This window comes from Lissotriton vulgaris, unplaced genomic scaffold, assembly GCF_964263255.1.
Source record: "Lissotriton vulgaris unplaced genomic scaffold, aLisVul1.2 SCAFFOLD_235, whole genome shotgun sequence".
NCBI lineage: Eukaryota > Metazoa > Chordata > Amphibia > Caudata > Salamandridae > Lissotriton > Lissotriton vulgaris.
In genome coordinates, this window is record NW_028253230.1 from 1,442,860 (window position 1) to 1,466,923 (window position 24,064).

At 43.0% G+C, this 24,064-nt stretch overlaps 1 protein-coding gene across 1 annotated transcript; it reads left to right on the forward strand.

Moving 5' to 3' along the window:
- The first annotated feature begins 252 nt into the window (after positions 1–252).
- On the forward strand, positions 253–1,203 carry LOC147661105 (olfactory receptor 51G2-like). Its single transcript, XM_086951338.1, has one exon. It carries the CDS (start codon positions 253–255, stop codon positions 1,201–1,203), a length of 951 nt encoding a protein of 316 aa, XP_086807464.1.
- The last annotated feature ends 22,861 nt before the right edge of the window (positions 1,204–24,064 follow it).

The window sequence follows — 24,064 nt, forward strand, 5'->3', positions numbered from 1 at the left end:
TGAACTGGTCGGTAACTGACTTTAATCAATCATTTACTGGTAATGGGGACATCCTCGCATGCATTTCACAGATGCCTTGAGCTTTTTTTCCTATTTCATCCATAAATCAACTAGTCATGTCTTACCTAAAATTGATAATTTATTACGTGTGTGGTAAGTTTAAGGAAAGGTTTACAAATCATTGTAATTCTTATGTTTATTTCCAGGAAGCAGACCATTTTTGAATGACCTCAAACAAAACTTGTTCAGGACATGCCAGCGGTTAATGCCACCAATGTCTCTTGGACCACTTTCTTGCTGAGGGGCATTCCTGGGGCAGAAGAAGCCCACATATGGATTTCCATCTTTCTCTTCACACTTTCCCTTGTCTCTGTCCTGGGGAATTGCATCATTCTCTTCATTATAAGGAATAACCCACACCTCTCTGATCCCATGTACATGTTTATATCAATGCTCGCCCTTTCTGACCTGGGCTTGACGTTCTCTACTTTGCCAACAGTGCTCAGAGTATTTTGGTTCAATGAGAAGAAAATTGATTTTGATATTTGCCTGACACAAATGTTCTTTTTCCAATCTTTCTCCTCTTTGGAGTCTTCAGTTCTAGTCCTGATGGCCTTTGACCGCTTTGTTGCAATCTGCTATCCTCTGAGATACTCCTCAGTTCTAACCAGCCCTAATGTCCTTAAAATTGGAGTGATGTCATTGATCAGGAGCACGAGCATACATATTCCAGAGCCCATTCTTCTGAAAAGACTTCGGTTCTGCAATAACAATGTTCTTTTGCATGCCTTTTGCTTTCACCCAGACTTGATAAGGCTTGCTTGCTCTGATACAACTATCAACAGTATCTATGGCCTGGTCCTAGTTCTCTCCACATTCTTGCTGGACTCTGTGCTCATTTTACTGTCTTATATCATGATCCTCTGGGCTGTCCTTAAAATCAACCCAACGGAGAGACAACTAAAAGCTTTTAACACCTGTGTGTCTCATATTTCTGTTGTTCTGATATCATATATACCTCTTATTGGCTTAACACTAGTTCACAGGTTTGGGAAAAATGCCCCTCCTCTTATTCATGTATTGATGGGAATCATCTATGTGTTTGTACCTCCTGCCTTGAACCCCATAATTTATAGTTTGAAAACCAGTAGGATTAAAGAGGCATTGTGCAAGCTTGTTTGTGAAAGGATCTTATCTATCTAAGGCCTTAACATGGACTTCATATCATACCATCTCCTTCTCATTACCATTAGCACATGGTACTCTTTTTCCTGCTAAATATGCACAGCAATCACCCGGTGTGGCATGGTTCATGCATAGAATTGAACTCATGAAAACGGTGCACACAGAGCGGCGATGGTCAGCGTTCCCTATCCAAAGGACACACATTATTGCACTAAAGCACAATATTAAATGATGTTACGGAAATTTTCTTTGAGCAGTCCCTCTTCCACTGACATACTTTCTAAATAGATCCCTCAGATAATCATTGGAAATATTTCAGGGTTTTCTCTGTGCTTAAAAAAGCAATGCGTTATACGTTTTATCCAACCCCACCTATTCTGATCTCAGTAACCTGTTCCCACCCTGAGCGCACTGAGCGCTCCTGAGGACTTGATGAACTTCAGCCAAATGAACATGTGAGGTATCTGCACTGGCAATATCAATAGACTGGTAAATGAAAACAAGAAGAGGGCTGTAAAAAGAAAATGGATTCCTATACCAAACGCGTTTCAACCCCACTCCCTATAGCTCAGACCTGTTCCTTCCCATGCAGGAGGAGGATAGTTTAGCATTATATTAGCATTTTCCCCTGATGCTCTCAGATTTAGAGTCTGCTTCACAAAAGACTGGTGTGGAAAGAGTAATCCTTTAGTACACTTTTACGTACTTGTAAGTGGCTTTTTAAATCAGTCCCAAACACCCAACTCCCTATTAGTTAAAGCTAATAGCTGCAGATGAATATTCCCTGTAAATTCCCTATTTCTTCCCATTTTTGTTGTTTTGGAGCCAACTCACTTAGGATAATGTGAAGGAGTTTTACAAGAGTACTAATGTGCATACCTTTGTGAATAGGTCCCATAGTGATTTACCAGTGATTGTATCGGTCTCTAAAGGTATATACTACTTCTATCTTTATGCCACTTTCCACCTAAGGTATATTATTGTTAAAGGGAAACAGCACTTACAAAGCAGACAGAACTACACAGTGCCATTACAACGCATTCGTCATTACCATATGTTCCATTAACATGCAAGTTGTTACAATGACTTGCTTTTGGGGCTCTTTGTTTGATTTAAAATCCAACACCTTCCCTACTGTTGCACAGACTGGAGTTGGAATAGTAAAATATACTATTCCAAAGTCCAGCTCTTCCCTAAGGCAATTCATTGTAATGACTTGCGTCGCAATGGAACATGTGGCAACAGCGCATTTATTGTATTGCCTGCATTGTAAAGGCATGCGTTGTAAAAGCATGCATGAATACGACATACATCTGTTGTTAAACTGTAACTAAAAACATGTAAATCATGTTTTATGCATCAGTGTAGGTAAATACACTTTCCAATATTTATGTGTAGTAAGGTGATGTATTTCAATATTACATGTCCTGAAAAATGAAACAATATATAAGTGTGTGGACTTTCCTCTGGATCCTGAATCAGTCAGCGATGAGCCTGCAGTACTTGTGGTGGGCACAGTCCTTATCTCTAAAGTCCAAATGTTCTCTGGAACATATGCACTCAGATTTATTTGAGCTAATTCTCTTCATCTACAATGACTCTCCATAGGTTGCGTGAGTGAGCACTCAAGTCTTTTTCCAAGACCTGCAAGTAAGCTTAGAACTCAGCCATAGCATAACATAATAATCACATGCAGTAAAATCAACCTCCATTCAGGACTATAGCTTTACAAATGAATATGCCTTTATTTACTCTAAGGTAAAAGAAGGGCATTTAAATACGACATCCAGAGGAAAATCTTTTGGGGAGGAGATAACTTCAAATGTAATATTAGCACTCATAGGGTAGATAATATAGATGATTTGTTATTATACTCCAAGAGCAATTTTATTCTTTTGTGTGGGATTGCAATATCTTTTTAACAATCTTTTGTTTCTTTAGGGTTAAGTTTCTATTCTCAAGTTGTTAGTTTGGGTGCCAGGAGGATCTTATACAGCGGTCACCACCACAAGCTTAATAATAAGCAAGAAAGTAGGAAAACGAAGTGAGTTAAAGCCATTCAGTGAACAGAAAAAAGAACCATCAGGCACCAACTAAAGTCGGTTGCCAGTTGTCTTCATTGGGTCCTTTATAAAAAAATACGTGAAATAACTACGTAGCAAGTGGAAAGTGCATATTAAAAAGAGTGTTGACTATTCCCCAAACAGAAATTTTATGTGGGGGTAGTTCTAACTCTATTGAAAACAATTGTGCATGAGAAAGACATATAAATGGTTGAGTTAGTTTGAACCATGCGTCTTAATCTAGGGTCTACATGTTTCTGCTTACAAAGGCCAATAGTTGGCTTAGCATTCTTCAGGACCATACATACCTTCGCCCATAAAAGGCGGGAAAGAAAGGAAAAGTGTTACAAACTTGGTTATCATACAAAGCACAGGAACTTCCTCGTGCTGCCCCTCCAGCAGGGAGGGGCTGTTGAATCTGGAAATACAAACACAGAAAAAAACTTGTTCTAACAGTTCAGTAAGTATTTCCTCTTAAAAAAGATCTCATAGAGATATAGATGTCAATCTAATAGAACCCACCTCGTGATTTCGTTTTTTTATTTACCGCATGTTTGCGACATCTGGATATAGTCAGGCCTTTATAGATAAGGTGCTCTAACAAAATTCTTGTTACCAATGTCATTCCATTAGCGGTTAAAGAAGGCTTGTGCTTAACTTCATAATTAATTGTCGACGAATTTCGCCTATATTGGTAACTATCAGTGGGAGCCAAAAAGCCTCCATTCTGTTTTAATGGCGTCTGCAATATTTAGCTTTTTTCTTTAAAGAGAAGTTGCCCGTTTATGATTGAAAAGTGCAATTTAAAATTCACCCTCATTAGTAGATAGAGCAGGAAATATCGATAGAAAATGTTGACTCACTTATCAGATTAGGGTAAAGTACCCCTTGGGTCAATGGCAGGGGAAAACCTTCATGCCAGGATGTATGTGAAAATATAAGCCGTGCATCTCATCTTAGATTCTCATTCAAAAAGACATAACAAAGGCTGTTTTACAATAGCAATATATTCAGAGATCCAAATAAAAAACGGAAGGGACTTACTTTCGTCCTTGCGACTCCCCGCCGGATAACCTACTTCGATCACTTCCACGGCCCGTATACACTGAGCCGGTGGCGTCGTTTGTTTTTATGTTTACGTGCCCGGCATTGATCGAAATCACGTGGTTACAAGTCCGGGCTGGTCTTAAAGGGGAAGTTAAGTTCTAAGATAGAGGAGCGTCCAATTTGCTCCCTTTTTTTGTTTAAAAAACAACTTTATTAAAATAACAATGAACTAGATTATCGGTGAGTGTAAGGACAAGGGGCACCTTATTTATTTGAAAAAGAACCAGCAATAGCGGTTTTACCTATTGCATTTAATTATTCTGTGTGATCTTATAGTACTTAACTTTTGATCACGGAGGGGAGATGAAGTTCTCAATCAATACAAAGGGCTGTTTTGGACAGTTATACCTATTGTATCTAATTAATCTATGTAGGCTAATGTGATGTAAATTGTCAATCAGGTAACCAAATTTGAGACAAGTAGTCTACAAATTTCAGAGAGGTTTATACACAAACAGATTAATAAGAAAGTGAAGGGGCCAGATCTATCATCGCATTACAGAACCCCAAGGTATATCGTCATTCAATCCATGTGTATTTGTGGAAAGACGATAAATCCACCTTTGTTCCTTTTCAAAGATGGTGTTCTCGCTCCCCTGTGAAGTGGGGCCTGCTACAGCCACCCGGAGTCTGATTTCCATAGCCTTTTCATTTCAGAACAACCGAGTCGATACAGTTGTCAGAATCATGCACCGTACTCACTTGTTCTGAAGCCGGCTCCATTGCGCGGCACAATTCGGCTGCGAATGAATCGGAATGCCACGATCGGGTTTAGATCTTCGCATCGCCTTTGGTTGTTCAGAACTGGGGCCGAATCGGTCGGAAACATAGGCTCCGAATCGGATTTGCTCATTCCGGAATCCGTCTGGAAGCGAGATCGGAATAGGGTCCTAAGTTGGAAATAAAGAGCCTTAATTATGGAGGCAAGAACATTATTTTATTGAGATGGACAGTATACTCTTCTTAAAGGTAAAGTGGAAAGACCTATGCACCAGCAACAAGTCAGCTGGCAACATTTGTCACTCTCATATGAGGGATGTAGAGCAATCTTATACAATTTAGGCACAACTCCAGCCCTGCATTCACATGTGACCTGCTGCTAAAGAAACATGTATGAACATGTTAGTTCATACATGTATGTTAAGGCCGATGAGACAAAGTATAGTATCAGACAGAAATGTCCAGATGCCATGCAAAAAAAAACCCTTGGGTCAGCCATCAATTACATTTCTCCAACATTACACAACACCAGGACTTTAGTCTAGTGTTTGCAATTCTACTTTTGAATGATTTTCTTATCCGTTTACATCACAATTTATATGCATTACTCATGCCTCCAGAGAAAGCAACAATACCTGCAGAATAAGCCAGTGTGTCACTGGGGTATGCCTGATCATAATGCACTGAAATGTATGTAGACAGCCCCTTTAAGGATATTGGCAAAATAAATCTGGAGTCTGAAACTTAAAGTAAATGAGATTTGACTCGGTGAAACTATTTGTAAAACATTATCAGCCCTTTTGAATAAATAGTTGACAACAGATCTCTCACGGTCCTTTGCTCCTCTTTTTCTTATAGGCGGCATTCACTTTTCTGCACCTCAGCGGGTGCAGCATTTACTGTTTAAGTGGGTATGCTGTCTCTTTACATCTTTTTTGGGCCCCACACTCTTTGTTTATAGGGTAGTTACCAGCCTGGTCCTGATGAAATGCTATTGACCCTCCTGGCATACTAGACTTGAAACATGTTGACCTCACTTTACAAACACTATAGCTATTAGGGTGCATTATCACCTCAGATATCGTCTCTGTTTTTAATGTGTCACAGGACCACTACTTTATTAAAGTCTCCCTAGTTCCCTTAGGCCCTTTTAAACCACCTCTTCCCCACCCTATATCAGTCCCTCACTTGCATGCATCGTACGACTTTATGATCAGATGATCTCCGTCAAAAGCCCCAAGTTAGGGGCCCATCAGACATTGCTGCGCCGGGCCGATGAGGAGTGCCCAATGATGAAGCATAACACCCTACCAGGTGTGTGAGGGCACCTTGGTCTGATCATTCTGATCCCCCCATGATCCGACTGTTCGGATCTGCTGTTCTATCTATCAGAGCCTATACTTTCCCTGACTTGAGGAACTGCCCCCATGGACTTTGGGGGAATGTTGGTGCAGGACCTCTTCAAATATTACTCACTGACCCTCCTTTGATTATTTGTACATCAGACTCTTCCAAGGTTTCTGGTGGTGAGTACAACTGACGAGTACATACAGATTGAAACTCCAGATAGACATTTAAATCCTCTTTTTTAGGGGCTACAGACAAAACATACAAATTGAAGGCGATATACCTCACACTATTATAGCAGTATCTTTGCCCCATTTGTTTGAAAAGTATGTAATAATATCACCAGAAGATGACCAGCCTCCAATCTTTGTTAGGGAAGTGCCCAAAATATAGGCAGTAATAAAAGTAGCCTTCTCTTCCTTAGCATCTGAAGTTGTTAGGGATATATATACCAGCGATTGGGCTCGCAAGCAGGCACCAACATTTCAAGGAAATAAAGTGGTCTGGGATAAACACCCCGTTACACATGTCATTCACTTATGCAGAGAGCCCCATACACAAGCTCAATACCCATAGTGAATAGCCAGATGCGGAATGCAATACAAAAGCTATTTTAGAACAACTACAATATTAGGTCATCATAGCACCTTGCCTTCCTCTTATGAACACACCTCATGTTCCCTTCCCCAAACCACATGGGTCATAAAGAATAGTTCTATATTGTAGAAATATGAAATCACACACAAGAACATATGCTGTGCAGAACAACGATAGCACAGGTTAATTACAAATGAAGTCTGGAAAAAATACAAGATAGCCCTAGATATTTCCAATGTTTTTTTAATTAGAATATAGCGTCTGAAAGCGTGTATCTTCTAATGGCTCTCAGTTTCAACATGGAGCCATACTCTTTTAAGTGTTTGGTCATGGGATATAAGAAATGCCCACCAGATACGGGTGGACAATATAGTAACCATTCTAACATCACACGGCTATAAAAAGAATTTTAAGAAATCTAAAATACCCTATTTTATGGTGACCTTTTTTGGATATGAATTATCCAATGAATTCCAGGGATTGGCACCTGATTTTCTTCAGAAATTTGCAACTTCTGCTTGGATACTTCTTACACAATTTCTACAAACCAGTGGACCAGTAAACCCACTGATATCTTGAGTGTCCTGCAATCAGGCATGCTAGAGACAAAATATTTACAGACTAGGGATAGCAAAACGAACCAAGTTTTAAGAGTCATACCAAGCCATTCGGGTACACATATTCAATCTCAAATGAGGGAGAAATGGTTCACATAGCCTACAAATCATATGTATATTCACCAGCAGAAGCACGGTTTGCTTCTTTTGATAAAAATGCTTACAGCCATCCAAACAGCGATTTTGAGAGAGCAAACATTGGTGCAAGGAAGTACTCCACAGCCTGTGTAGAAGTGCAGGGTATAGTGGGAGTACCACCCACAGGGCACCCACACCAAACTCTTAGGTGACAGCACAGGTTTTGACCGAAAGACCAATCTGCAAAGACAGTCAAACCAAATTTAGATTTAAAAAAATAACTCCTTCTTGGAGAAGGCATTAACAAGGTAAAATATTTGTGCCTTTGCCATTGCACAGAGGGTGCTGTCTTTCCCTGTGTGCAATGCAGCACATTGGATTTGGTTGATATGCTGCATTAAGTGCAAAATAATAAATCTTGCCCTATATCTCCAAATGCCAGGGGAAGTACTCCATGTCCCTTTATACACCCATTGTTGTAGCTGTATTGACCTCATTTGACTTCGTAAGCCCTTAAACGATATACTATTTGCTCTTTAGAGCTATTGGATGGAAAGAGTGGTAATACCATATGATACACAAGTCTAAGGAGCCTTGTTTACTTTCTGTACCTGTTTCGTCCATCAAATACCCCGTGGGGGGAGATGGGATGGGGGTGAAGCAGGGCATTTCCAAGGGCAGCAAATGGCAACCCCTGTGTACCTCTAATTGATGTCCAATAATAAAAAGGGTGTCTCTCCAAGACCAACCACCACATTGGAGATAAAGAAGGACACCAATACTATAATTCCAAAATCATGGAAACTTTGCTGGCACTAGGATAAGGGATGCAAAGTATATCATATGTGTGCCTTGATGTTTCCAAGGATTGGCACATGAGCACAGTTCCTGTTGGTTCTCGGGCTGAAAGGTTCATAGCACTGGCCTAAGTGTACGGAGCAATCGCCGCTAGTGCTGGACTGCCTCTAGGTTCAAAAGATGGTTGCCAAAATACAGTGTTAACCCCTTCCGTGCTCCCGTCAGCCATTGGCCGAGTGGAGCACTCCCTCGCTGGTGCTGCCGTCGGCCAACGGCCGACGGAGCCCCGCCCACTCTTTAGAATGTCCGCATCACAGCGGAAAAACCGCCGCGGTTTAGATGTTAATCCTTGTTTCTATGATAGCTCTGTCTTTTCATTTGCATATATGATTTTTATATGCATATTGTTACATACACCATTTTTTAAGAAATATTGTTTTGATAATAGAAATCACTATTTCAAAATAATGTTCAAATGTCATGAAAGTGGGGGAATTTCCATCATTCCACCATTCTGATTGAGCAGGTGTGGAAACAACCCCAGGCACCCTTGCTCAACATGTGGTGGGGGGGAGGGTGGGGAACTTCTGCACCATGGGGAAACTCGCAGCTATTGTGCGGGACAGGGTGGCCAAATTTAATACAACATGGCAACTATTCACCACTTACATACGGCGAAAACTGAGACTGGGTGTTGTACTCCTGGCGGTTTCCAAAACACTACTGGCCTCGAATATGTGGGTGTTGTCTCCTTCCGACACGGAGGATGACCCAGCCTGACTCCAACGATTGCCAGGTATAATATCAGTAGGATCCCCTCCTGGTTATGTTGGTGCTACCAATTGCTGTACATTTTGCTTAAAACACAATATTCAGGACTGGCTGACATGTTCTGAACTGGAGGACAATGTTGAACCTTGCTAGATAAACCATGTAATGTGAATCAAGGATGTAGCTGAGTACCAGTTCCTCCTGACATTAGGGTTCAATGATATACATGATGACTTTGCACTGTGTGTCATGTTTCCTTAAACTAAAATGTTATATCAATTTTAAAAAATAAATAAATACATTGAATCTACCAAACAGTGCGAGCACCCTGTACTTAACTTAATTAAAAAATAATTGTAAATGAAGTAGAGGTTATTTCTCTTCTTAATTGAGAGGTATTTAAATTATAACAAAGTGAGGGTGGAATGCACTGCATGATTCTCCCCTGCAAGCATCACCGCCCCCTATTCTCGTACCCAGTATTTATAGGTATGTGTGTCTTATTGCTCTGCAGATTGCATAGTCATATCCATTTTAAATATGGTAACCAAATTTTCATGCGTCTTGAAGAAGCTGCCTTGGACTCAAGTGGGTCCCCATAAAAGTAACATTGCTAGGCAATTTGCACGAATAAAATAAGTTGTTTTTAAGTTTCATGGTAGTACACTGAGCCTGTATTTATCATTCTTTTTGTATAATACCTGATTTTCGCCAGGTTACCAGTTGCCAAGGAATGTTACTATTATAAGAATTGTTTCCCTGTCCTAGGACCTCCTAGCAGTTTCAGGGGGTCCTTTTTGATTCAGTTGGACTCAAGTTGAAACTTCATTTCTTCCTCTACTCCCTTCAACCCAGGAAGTATGTAGCACAACCCATGCCCTGCCATTTAATGATGCATGGACGTTTAACCTGTAGATTTTTGTAAATCTGGGAGCCAAAAGCACACTTGACTTGAGGTGTAGGCACAGATTTTCTATTGCTTTGCATCGGTTTTGTGTTACTTATGTAATACAAACCAGGCAAATGTGTTATGGTGGGATGTAATAATAAATGCAAATACAGATTTGTGTTCGGTAGTTTCCCAAAGTAGGCAAACCTGTGCTGTGCTCTGCTTTGCATTACTTTGTGTCAAGAGGGGCGTTCCATGGTTGGTAGATGGGCGTTCTGATGCAACCACTAATGGATTTTGTAACAAAGGCATATCTAAAATAATTTGTAGACAGTGATTTGCTAAAATCATATGCCTCCTCGCGGACAGTGCTGTAGGGACAAATATTTTCATTTCCTAAAGAATTCGAGACCTCTTACATATTCTTTAGTACATACTTATAGGTGTATGTACTTTGTGGGCTCAGGAGATCAGCCCTAGGACTTGTCTGCTTCCGCTTAGGGACTTTTTTCTGTTCAACTGCCTCTAATTAACTGTTTAGATAAAAAACGACTAGTAGGGGTCAGTAAAATACCAGAATTGCTTTCTGTTGAGGGACTTTCTTTTTTTTAAGTTTTCTGGCAACTGCCTCTAATTAACTTTCTTGATAGAACAAGACCAGCAGAGGTCAGTAAAATACCAGAATCACTTTAACATTCTCTAGATTCCAGTCTTTGTAATTGTCTTCCATGAGCACCCATAGACAATAATAATTTTTTTCAAATCTTGTATTTTCAGTGATATGACAACCGAAGAACCTGATTTTATATTAAAAGCAGAGCTTTGGACTATACCATTTCCCGCTAAAAGGCAATATTTCTCTCCATCTGTTCCCATACCTGGCGTGTCATGCAGTTTGGTGCTTACTTTCCTTCCATGTTAAAGAACAGTAGATGTTTAGCACCCAGGCTAATGTGTTGCATAGCTAAATACATATAAGGTCATAAAGGCGAGACTGATTGCATTGCAAATGCTTGTCCTAATTTGCGTGCATGTTTTATTGTGCATAACACATATAAAGCAGGAAAAGCCTTAAAGCATATTTTTTGCACTGAATAGGTCTCCTTTGATTACGAAAACAATTCCTTAAGGAACCAACACATGCTTGCTCTATGGCACAAGGAATTGTGTGTTGGCACATGACAGTGGGGAAAGAGCAAAACAGTTGCATATATTGATATGGTGCTGATCTGCTCTCTCCTTTTTACATGATGCAGCGCAGTGCAGGAACATTAGTTACTGTGTTATGGTGTGTGAATTGTTCCGAAATCTGGACTGTTGTTTAGAAACCAAAAGGATTCTGACCTTTGAATTTTGAAAAGTATGCTATCTGTGAATTGTATTGCTAGGAAACTAGGGAACATATGTACAAATGTTAGGAATAGCAGTTTCCTAATTGCGATTATATCTGAAAGGCAATTAGTAAATCACTATTCCTACTGTATGTAACTTTTTTAAATTAATGATTCCTAGCGGTTTGCAAATTGACCCACCTCATGCATACTCAGTTTGCAACCCATTAGAAATGAAAGCCATCACAGGGACGGTAGACCTGCTGGAGTCCTCGGACCGCCATCTCAGTGATCGCTTTTGAATAAAACAATTTGTTTTTTTTAATTCAGCCCATTTTACTTAGAGGACAACAGGTTGTATTACAAACTTTGAATGAAATGTTTCTTTTATTAAGAGTAGGCAGAATTTTGTGGGACCTATGCCTGCTCTTAAAAAATATTTTGCTTAACATTCTCAAAGGTTAAGGGGTTCTATGGTGACCCCTTTCCATTTGTGAATGGGTTACCACTAATTTTGAATTGGTGGTAAAGTTTTTCTGTTTTGCGACTGGAAATCGGTCAGAAAACGTTAATTAATAACACTATGATTTGGTATTTGGAAGGGATGCCCTAAAAATGTCCCTTCCAAATACTGAATCAGAATTGGTTGACAAACGCAAATTGCAATTCGATACCAAGTAACTGGATCACAATTTGGAGATAACTCCTTCTGTGCTCATGACAAGCTCAGCTCGTCATGACCACACCCATTAACATTATGTCCCAGCACAGCAGAAGATGATCTCAAGCAGCCAAGGTGTTAATACATTTAAAAAATCTTTTCTTTGGCCACAAAAGGCCTGCTTCTTTGAATAGGGCCATTTGCAACCTCAAAAACGTACTCCAGATAAGTTCCACTCTTGCAATCATTCCTTGAAGATATAAAGACATTCATAACCAATGTTCTGTGAGAAGAAATGTCAATATAGTCTTCAAGATACATTTGATATACTAAAAACCTCCCCTTAAAGAAAAGAATTTGCATTTAGCATGTTTAGTATTCATGATATTTACTTAACCATTCCTGGACCAGGTGTATGAAGTAAGGATATCGGACCTCTTGTAAAAACCCTTTGTGATCTCAAGCACTGTGATTCTCGCATTTTGCTACAATTGCAAAATTCTTCCTGCCTCGTAAAAGGACTTTTGTGATCCTTTCAAAATGAAACATATGACGGGGATATATGGCGGGGCTTGAAAGGGAAGCCATCTACTGTTACCAATTCGAAATGCATTGTATCAGTGTTATGTGCCTGAGTTATGCCCATGTAGTGAAACTGCTAATTTCTTACATTGTCCTCTTTTTCACAATAACATTTCTGTTGTGACCTTTTGCACATATTCAAGTGCGTGACAATGTTGGATTAGTTTATCTGAAACTTTTGTTTACACATCAGGCTTCGTACAACATTATCAAAATGCCTTGAACACCAAGTACAAGGCCTCTAAGCATGAATGTACAAATATTGTTCTATCTTCATCCCTGGGCAAGAGGGATATCTATATATCCAAAAAATTGCTAATCTATGCCTACGTCACAAGGATGCTTTTTATTATAAATAATCAGCATCCATATGATTTGTAGAGGCACTTCAGCTGACACCGAGGGTCTCTGCATGCTGAGACTTCACTATACAGTGGTATGACATCTTCCGAGGGGTGTCCAGTTCGTAACCAAGACGAAGCCCTACATTCTCTCCCATCAGGTAATGGGGGGGGGATTCTTGGCTTCGTACCTGCACACACTCTAGGTACAGACAGAGTGGGGTTTTCATAGTGGGAGTACGCCTGATTACTACCTTGTTTTATATGCCTGCAAATATACACTGTTTTAGCACCATGATACACCTGTATTTACTATTTACTCTTTTGGTGCTTGTAATCAGTTTCATCTGCTTCTGCTAGCTGATTATCACAGCACATGTATTCTATACCAGAATAAGGTTGATTTATTATTGAAAATGTCCCTCTGTATATTCCTCTGAGCAGGGGTAAGCCAGAGTGACTGAGTGAGAGGTTCTGATCTATTACCATGATCACTGATTGATTCTCCAGCACAGGCAACCCCTAGCTGGGTGACTCTAAGTCTTTTACTGCCAAATGGTTGTGTGCTCTTAGAGGATTAGATAGGTGGTGCCCGGCATGTGGTGAGCCCAACAAAAACATCAAGTTCATCTTTTTTTTCCTACCCGACCTAAAAGAACCGCAGGAGTTGTTGTCATAATTCTGCTGTGCCGTAACCTGGACGTAAGTGAATAAAATGAAGCCCTTAGGATGCTGAGGTGTGATACCAGCAAACTGTTCGTTTTTGCACTTGATGGGAATGTGGAGAATGATGCAAAAAGTGTGTGTGATGCAAACACCTCCTGATTATAATTGATACTGTATTGTGCCAAATCTGTTTAACTGTTTGACATTTTTAGCCATAAGTCGTATGAGTTCCTGCCCTGATTTTAGGATTTTTTCATTTGTGGATTACATGTTTATTCATTGTCTATTGTTATTAACATATGAATGGTCATATCTATTAGTACTGACTGCAAGTGCCTTAGAGCGATGACGATTGTGTAATAGCATAGTTTGTATGTTTTTTTACTGTTCATTATGCTTTTTTGGCCAAGTGACGACATAAAGATTTTTGACTGACTGAATGGAATAATGCTACAGCAGGACCTACATTTCTTCTCAGTTTCTTTGAAGGGACCAGTGCTGTTTTCTTTTATAATCGAGATCATCTGTAAATGGTTTGCATCCTTAAACACTTTCTCATGTCTGTTTTTCTGGAACCAGGTTTTCTAAAGCAAGAGGCATGGCCCATTGTAGTAGGGCCTCATACAAAGGTTATCACAGCACATGTATTCTATACCAGAATAAGGTTGGTTTAATATTGAAAATGTCCCTCTGTATATTCCTCTGAGCAGGGGTAAGCAAGAGTGACTGAGTGAGAGGTTCTGATCTGTTACCATGATCACTGAGGGGTCAGGGTTGTCGTGTTCAGTTATTGCCGAAAGCGTTCGCTACCTGGTAGGGTTAGGGGGGCTTATGGTAGCACTGTAAGCTAGCTCGTCTGTAGGCCAACATGTACTGCAGGGGCGCTTGGAATCAGTCTAGACACCACACTTAAAGTTTGTGTTCTTCTTCAAACACATGGATCGTATTGATTAGTGGAAACTACACAACATGAGTTGTTTACAATCACAAGTGAGATTGCAGAACATAGATGAGTTATCAACCCGAGACAGGATGGTTACTGATTTTCAGAAGGGAAGGGACCCACATAGTAATCATGTTGGCTGCCTCATGGGAAATAAGCAGGTATCCAGGGGCCACCACCTGCTGTCCCTGAAGTTTTCCAAAAAAGAAAATAGTTTTTTACAAAAATACAGCATGGTAGTTCCTTTAAGAAACCAAGGCTGTTTTTTAACCCCTTCCATGCTTATGACGAGTCTAGCTCGTCATGAGTCGCAGTGAAGCTGTGATCATGACAGGCTGGGCGCGTCCTAACGGTCGCGGTCTGCCCACTCGTAATTGATTCCCTGCCTGTGCTGGAGAATCAATCAGTGGGCGGAGTCGTGATGAGCCCATCTTGTCATGAGACAGCTCCACTGTGCCCCATGACGAGCTGGGCTCGTCACGAGCACCGCGGCGCCCCCCTCCTTCCTCACCCGCCGCGGTGGAATTACCCCTGCGGCGAAGAGGTTAAAGAAAGCTTTCCATTTTGGAATGCAATCACAGACATGTTTTTTTATTGTTGCTTGCAGGCCCCTTGCAGTTACAGTAACCAGTGCCATCCCAACAATATCAGGGGTCCCACTGGAGCGTGTGTATACTTTTATGGAGTTAGGTATGACACTAACAGAGCATATAAGATGGCAAGCTCACATCACACAACGTGGGTTAAAGATGGTACACATCATGGGCAAAATCATTTAGATGGTATTGGGCTCACAGTTCCGTCCTATAGACCTGCTCTGCAGATTTATAGACACTAGGCACTAGGGGCGGCCTTGCATGATCTGGAATTGTGGGCCCATTGCGTGTGACCGCGCTAACTGTGGTGGAAAACAGGTTAATGTGACAGCTGGTTGGTGTCCCCATAAGTACTCCTTTGCTTCCCCTTAGGATGGGCTTCAGGCTAAGATCACTATCTGACATGGCGGGATTGCATCCTTTGCTCTATTGGAGGAGGATTTTGGCGATTCATGAGCTCGAACCCTACTGCAAGTGTTGGAGGAAATTCTCTCCTATGCTGGCTCTAGTATTATTCCATGGATAACACACATGAAGACCACTCTGCAGGACATTAGGGATAACTAGTTTAGAGAGCACAGTTGGTGTGGCAGGTGACATTCCTAAGTTCCACATTAAAAAACTCTACTGGTGGTATTGGGACACCCTCCTAATTTTTCTGGAGAGCCATCAGGCCTTAACTGATGTATTCCTTTTGGTCAAGGACACCTACATGGAAAATGATTTCCTGGATGAGATTAAGCAACCCCTAGCTGGGTGACTCTAAGTCTTTTACTGTCAAATGGTTGTGTGCTCTTAGAGGATTAGATAGGTGGTGCCCGGCATGTGGTGAGCCCAACAAAAACATCAAGTTCATCTTTTTTTTCCTACCCGACCTAAAAGAACCGCAGGAGATGTTGTCATAATTCTGCTGTGCCGTAACCTGGACGTAAGTGAATAAAATGAAGCCCTTAGGATGCTGAGGTGTGATACCAGCAAACTGTTCGTTTTTGCACTTGATGGGAATGTGGAGAATGATGCAAAACGTGTGTGTGATGCAAACACCTCCTGATTATAATTGATATTGTATTGTGCCAAATCTGTTTAACTGTTTGACATTTTTAGCCATAAGTCGTATGAGTTCCTGCCCTGATCTTAGGATTTTTTCATTTGCGGATTGCATGTTCATTCATTGTCTATTGTTATTAACATATGAATGGTCATATCTATTAGTACTGACTGCAAGTGCCTTAGAGCGATGACGATTGTGTAATAGCATAGTTTGTATGTTTTTTTACTGTTCATTATGCTTTTTTGGCCAAGTGACGACATAAAGATTTTTGACTGACTGAATGGAATAATGCTACAGCAGGACCTACATTTCTTCTCAGTTTCTTTGAAGGGACCAGTGCTGTTTTCTTTTATAATCGAGATCATCTGTAAATGGTTTGCATCCTTAAACACTTTCTCATGTCTGTTTTTCTGGAACCAGGTTTTCTAAAGCAAGAGGCATGGCCCATTGTAGTAGGGCCTCATACAAAGGTTAAGGTGGGGTATCCATCACTAAATGTTCCAAACTATAGCTCTTATTAAAAAGTAATATTAATGTATCTTTAGGGATTACAAAAATACTGATTCCAGCGGGGTTAGATTTCACATGCCACATTCAAACAAGTAGTCTGCATAAAACCTTGTTTTATGGTGTGATCTATGAATGGAAGGAATGCTTGAACTAATCTCCCTGGGGGGTTGCTCAAGGATGTGTTCCAGTATATCTTTTTCAGATACTGTGCAGTGAAGGCTCCTTCACTAAGGCAGAGGAGCAGACGCCCACTGCTGCTGTGCAACAGTAAAAGAAGGGAAACATAAATGGAAAATAACGCAATGTTATTATCATTCTATTCTTCCATGATGCATCAGCATTAGGGCAGGACTGCTCTGCTGACAGAGCAGTAGAGGAGTGGTGGGCACACTCGGGCCAGCCAAACAGTCATGCTCACTTAAGCATGTTCTCCATGCAGGCTGTGTTACAGCCTGCACGTAGAACATGTTCACGCCTCTGTCCCCGTCATAGCACCGAACCACAGCACTCAGACAAAACACAGTGCTGCATTGCAGCGTTGTGATTGGTTTAGGGAAGGTGATCACAATGCTGCATTGCAGTATTGTGTTTGGCTCAGGGGAGCCTGGCTGCTTCCTGTACGGCAGAGGAGAGACAAAGTGGGACGTAGAAGTGAGTTGGTAAGTGAATTTTTCTTTTTTGTTTTTATAATTATACCTCCTTACACCACCCCCACTCCATCACCCAAGATCCATGCTGGCTACCACTGATACTGTGTCCTTATAAACATAGAATAGCTGTTGGATTTAGTCCTTGCTGCAGTGTCACCCCAACATGTTTTGCCTTCATCTCTCCTGTTTTCTAAATTTGTTTTTGTAGGCATTGGGACTGACCAGTGTTAAAGTGCTTGTGCTCTCTCCTTAAAAAAGGGTAAAATGTGCGTGCCTATACGATATGTAATCACTTACTCATTTTGGTATTCACAGAAATTAGTAGTCCTAACTTTAGGACTCCTAAATGCCTTCTGTAAATACCAAAAGTCTTAAAGTTAGTTTTTTTCGCAATTTAGGAGTAGTAAAGTTAGGACTCCCAACTTTAGGACTCCTAAATGCCTTCTGTGAATACCAAAAGTCTTAAAGTTATGATTTTTCTCAGTTTAGTAGTAGTAAAGTTAGGACTCCTAATTTTACTACTCCTAAACTGAGAAAAATCATAACTTTAAGACTTTCGGTATTCAGAGAAGGGATTTAGGAGTTCTAAAGTTAGGACTCCTAACTTCTGTGAATACCAAAATGAGTAAGAGCCTTCTGTGAAAACCAAAATGAGTAAGTGCCTTCTGTGAATACCAAAATGGTAGTAAGTTTAGGATTTTGTCTTAAGTTAGTTCTGTGAATCGGACCCTATAATCAGTAATTACCAAAGCAACACTGGAAATAAGGAAGAAATCATCAAAAGTCAATATTGAAAATGTATGTAAACGATTTAATCAGTAAAACGTTTCACATGATCATAGATCATTAACATAGCCAATTGGGTAATTACAAACATTCTGGAGAGCAAACGAATGGTTAAACCAGTGAGTATTGAAAACAGTCATGGCAGCGGCCCTAAACTCTAATAATGAGGGACATCACATCACAACCATGCCAATCCATTCATCCAATGTATTCAATCCATTTTGAACAGTATTGCCTGTAGAAATCCAGCGACATTCACATCAAGTTAGCATGCATGATTAGTCTCTACCCCTTATTGGAAAACAGGGTTGATCAATCACCTGCCAGGTAAAGTTGTTTTTAATGTGGATGTTGCAAACAAAATGAGATACCAAAGGAGCATTCTCAACAGCACATCTGATACAACTTTTATGTTGGATAATACAAGCTTTTATCATTTGTGTGGTCTGTCCAATTAACAACAAACCACAGGGATATTGGATGTCATAAATGGCATTAGTGGAGCAACAGTTGGTTAACTGTTTCAGTAAGTATTAAGTTGTACCAAACTCAAAACCCATATTGTTAAATGTTTATGGCCAAACTACAATTCCAGCATTTGAAATTCCCAATGAGAGGAGGTAGACCCCAGTTAGAAGTAATGGATTGATTGATAGATGTCTTAAGGGTCCATGTGAAGGCATGAACTAAATGATTACCTGCAGTCTGTACCCTTTTGAATGCAAAGAGTGGAGGATATGAACAACCTTCATGGAACCAAAGTATGTTCCTATTCTTCTTGATTTCGTTTATACACCTTGTTGCTAGATGGGCAGAAAGTGGATACAGAGGGGATGAGTAAGGACTCCCTCTGGCTATACTATGCACGTTTGAGTGATCTAGAAACTATGCATTTAGGGTATCCCCAGGCTAGTAATTTCTCAACCAGGATAGCTGCTTCACAAAAGTAATCCTTATGCCATTTACAGTTACTACGCATCCATAGAAGTTGGCCATAAGGCAGACCATCATATAACCTCATGAGGTGATTGCTGGTATACAGAAGTAAAGTGTTCTTCTCAGCAGGCTTCCTAAATAGGGACGTGCCGATTTTACTATCTTGTACTTAAAGGGATAAGTCAAGAAATGGTAGGTTGTTGTGTTTTGCCTAAGATGTACAATTGAGATGTACCTGTGTGGAATTAAGCCAATGGACAAAAAAGTGATAAGAATCAGCACCACCTCACCAAATGGGAAGAACATCATCAATGGAACATTTCCATAGTCGGATTTGGCTATGGAACGGTTTATTAGGTGTCAAATCTCAGTCCTTCACAGGTTGTCAAGATAAAGAATGGCAACATTTCGGGCAAAGCAGGGCTCTAATGACACACATTTTTTCCTGTAAGTAGGCGTACTTGTGCCGAGATTCCTCATATGAGCAATTTCAATAAGCTCAATCATAAAAGAGGTGGGAATGTGTGTGGCCAAGGGTCTATAATCTAATAGACTACGAATCACTTCACTTCTTTCCCATTGGGGAATTTTGGTATAGAGGCATTTAAAATCAAGTTCCGCTAGGTGGTCTGAGTTAGGGTCAAAATCCATATCCCCCGTTTGGACACCAAGGTCTATTCTCCATGCTTGATAAATACATCAATGCATAATTAAGGAATAGGTTTCTTTTATGAACACTTTTAGCAGGGACAGTATGAACCTTATTGTCCAAGTCACAGTTTCCACCTCCATAGGATTTGGTTTTATAGGAGCACATTTTGAAACATAGATGGTCAGATTACAGGCAGTTTTGAAGAATATGATAGGTCCTGTAAGAGACTGTTTAAGGCTACAGGGTAAATGGTGTCTACAATGTGTGTAGTGCCTTGGCCCTGCTTTCTTTAGTGACATTCATTCCAGATCATTGTGTTGGTGTCCAGCATCAGTAGCCTACAAGATCTGCCTTGGAGGCAGTTGTATGAACTTGATATTGATTCAACCAGGAGCCAGTGGAGAGCTTTCGGAGCTGGCTTGATGGTGCGTTTTAGAACTTTGTACTGTTTCGTGACAAGTTTTATTAGGGAATACGCGTAGATGGTCCTGCATTTGTCCAACTGGACCACGAACAAAGCAGTTGTAAGTTCAATGCAGAAGTTGGTTTGCTGGAATGAGATGATTTTCCAAAGGAGAAACGATGGAGGTTAGTTCAGTTGACCAACATTTGATTTGCAGTGTTATGCTGGAGTCCAGATCCAAAATAGTGACCTGATTTCTCCCCTGTTGGGCTGAGAGGGAGGGGAGGATCTACCATCTGAATGCTTACAACGTTGAGTTCATCTTCAAACCTAAGAGTCAAACTGCCATCTTTGAACTATTCAAACTGAAATAACTTTTTATGTACCTATCGAATCCAATTGTCAAGCAGTGATAGAATCCAATGAAGGCTCTTACTATAAATACTTCCAAACAGCTCTCCATTCGCTGATTTTCACTAAAATGCCACCAAATTGCACTAAAAAGGGATTCTAAAGAGCTAGGAAAGGAAAGCACATGCAATGTAAGGAGAGAGATGAGTGCTACACATTTTAATTGAACAACAATGGAGGAGTACCCCCTTTAACGAGAAATACAAAGAAGGAGTTCTTCTGTATTTGGAGCTTAAGGCTCAGGTTAGCACTAGTTGCCCCAACCCTTAACAGGACAGTCAATCAATCAATCAGTGACACTTATAGAGCGCGCTACATACCCGTAGGGTCTCAAGGCGCTGGGGGGGGGGGGGCGCTACTGCTCGAACAGCCAGGTCTTCACCTTCTTCCTGAAGGAGAGGTGGTCTTGGGTCAGGCGCAGGTCGGTCGGGAGGGAGTTCCAGGTCTTGGCGGCCAGGTAGGAGAAGGACCTTCCTCCTGTAGTCGCTCTTCGGATGCGGGGGACGGCGGCGAGGGCGTGGTTGGCTGATCGGAGGTGGCGTTTGGGAGCGTAGAAGTTGATCCGGCTGTTGAGGTAGCTCGGGCCTTGGTCGTGTAGGGCTTTGTGTGCGTGGGTGAGGAGGCGGAAGGTGATTCTTTTGTTGACGGGGAGCCAGTGAAGGTCTCTCAGATGTCCGGTGATGTGGCTGGTTCGTGGGATGTCGAGGATGAGTCTGGCTGAGGCGTTCTGGATCCGCTGGAGTCTCTTCTGGAGCTTGGCGGTGGTACCGGCGTAGAGGGCGTTGCCGTAGTCCAGTCGGCTGGTGACGAAGGCCTGGGTGACGGTCTTCCTGGTCTCGGTGGGGATCCACCGGAAGATCTTCCGTAGCATGCGTAGGATGTTGAAGCACGCCGAGGAGACGTTGTTGACTTGCCTGGTCATGGAGAGGGAGGAGTCCAGGATGAAGCCCAGGTTGCGTGCATGGTCTGTCGGTTTGGGTGCGGTGCCCAGGGCGGGAGACCACCAGGAGTCGTCCCAGGCGGAGGGGGAGGAGCCCAGGATGAGGACCTCCGTCTTGTCAGAGTTCAGTTTCAGGCGGCTGGTCATCATCCACTCGGCTACCTCTTTCATCCCTTCGTGCAGGTTGGCTCTGGCGGAGGCGGGGTCGTTGGTCAGGGAGAGGATCAGCTGGGTGTCGTCGGCGTAGGAGATTATGCTGAGGTTGTGTTTACGTACGATGGCTGCGAGGGGGCTCATGTAGACGTTGAAGAGGGTGGGGCTCAGAGATGATCCTTGAGGGACGCCGCAGATGACTTCGGAGGCCTCTGACTTGTACGGTGGTAGGCGGACTCTCTGTGTTCTCCCGTCGAGGAAGGAGATGATCCATTCCAGCGCCTTGTCCTGGATTCCGATGTTGCTGAGGCGCTGTACTAGGGTGCGGTGGCAGACCGTGTCGAATGCCGCGGAGAGGTCTAGGAGGATGAGGGCCGCTGTTTCTCCATTGTCCATCAGGGCTCGGATGTCATCGGTGGCGGCGATGAGGGCGGTCTCGGTGCTGTGATTGGCTCGGAAGCCGGACTGTGAGGGGTCGAGGGATCCATTCGTCTCGAGGAAGGCGGCCATCTGCTTGTTGACGGTCTTCTCGATGACTTTGGCAGGAAACGGGAGGAGCGAGATGGGGCGGTAGTTCTTGAGTTCGGTGGGGTCCGCTGTTGGTTTCTTGAGTAGGGCGCTGAGTTCGGCGTGTTTCCAGCTCTCAGGGAAGGTGGCGGTGTCGAATGATGTGTTGATGATGTCTCGCAGGTGGGGTGCGATGACAGCGTCGGCCTTGTTGAAGACGTGGTGAGGGCAGGGGTCGGTCGGTGATCCGGAGTGGATGGAGTTCATCGTGCGGATGGTGTCTTCGGTGCTGATGGGGGTCCAGGCGTGGAGGGTGGTGGTGGGGGGTGGCTGTTCGGTCATGGTGTGCGTTGGTTGGTTGTTGAAGCTGTTGTGTATGTCCGCGATCTTGTTGTGGAAGTATGAAGCGAGGGAGTTGCAGAGGTCTTGCGATGGGGTGATGTCGATGTTTCCTGCGCTGGGGTTGGAAAGCTCTTTCACGATGTTGAAGAGTTCCTTGCAGTTGTGTGCGTTGTTGTCCAACCGTTCCTTGAATGCTGTTTTCTTGGCGGCGCGGATCAGCTGGTGGTGCTTCCGGGTGGCAAGTTTGAAGGAGGTCCTGTTGTCTGGTGTAGGTTCCCTTCTCCAGACTTTCTCGAGGGCTCGGCAGTTCTTCTTGGAGCTCTTGAGTTCGTCGGTGAACCACGGGGCTTTCTTGCTTCCGGGTCTGCTGGGCGGGGTCCTCAGCGGGGCGAGCTCGTCCGCGCAGATGCTGATCCACTTCGTGAGGTTGTTGGCGGCCTGGCTGGGGTTCGCTGAGCTGGCAGGAGGGTGCTGGCTCAGGGAGGTGGCGAGCTGGTCTGCTGTGATCTTGTTCCAGTTCTGCGGGCGGCCTGTTGTGGTGGTGGTGGGTCGTTGTTCTCTTGAAGGTGAAGTGGACGCAGCTGTGGTCCGTCCATTGAAGCTCTGTGGCGTGGCTGAAGTCGATGTCTGTGCTGGAAGAGAAGACTGCGTCGAGTGTGTGTCCGGCGAGGTGGGTGGGGGTGGACACCAGTTGCTTGAGTCCCAGGTTAGCGAGGTTGTCCAGCAGGGTGGTGGTGTTGCGGTCGTTGTTGTTCTCCAGGTGGAAGTTGAGGTCCCCCAGGAGGATGTAGTCAGCGGAGGGGAGGGCATGCGGGCTGACGAAGTCGGCGATGTCCTCGCTGAATTGTGTGCGTGGTCCAGGGGGTCGGTAGATCAGGGTGCCTCTGAGGGTGGTGTTCGGGTTGGTGTGGATCTGGAAATGCAGGTGTTCGGCGATGGTCAGGGTGTTGTCGGTGCTGGTCGTGAGACGGATGGTGTTCTTGTGGATGATGGCGATGCCTCCTCCCATCTGGTTGGCGTTGCGGTCCCTCCGGACGATCTTGTAGCCCTCTGGGATAGCGATGGCGATCTCGGGAGCTGATGTGGCGTTCATCCAGGTCTCCGTGAGGAAGGCAACGTCAGGGGCTGTGGCGTCTAGGAGGTTCCAGAGTTCGATGGCATGTCTGTGGACGGAGCGGGTGTTGAGCAGGATGCACTTGAGGTGGGTGCTGCTGGTGTTCGGCTTGGCGGGTGCTGGTGTGAGGCAGGTCCGGATGCAGGTGAATTTGCAGGCGTGGCAGCTGAAAGGTCCGTGGGTGCGTCGTGGTGTGGCTTGATGGCAATCTGGGAGTCGGCCGGAGTTGAGAGCGATGAGGGTGGCGGCGGAGTACGTCAGGCGGGTCGGTCGGGGTCTTCGTGGGCCACGGGTCCTGGCGCTGGTCGCGATCCGGT

Excerpts from the sequence above, each read along its gene's own strand:
- LOC147661105 (XM_086951338.1), top strand. The coding sequence starts at position 253 with ATGCCAGCGGTTAATGCCACCAATGTCTCTTGGACCACTTTCTTGCTG.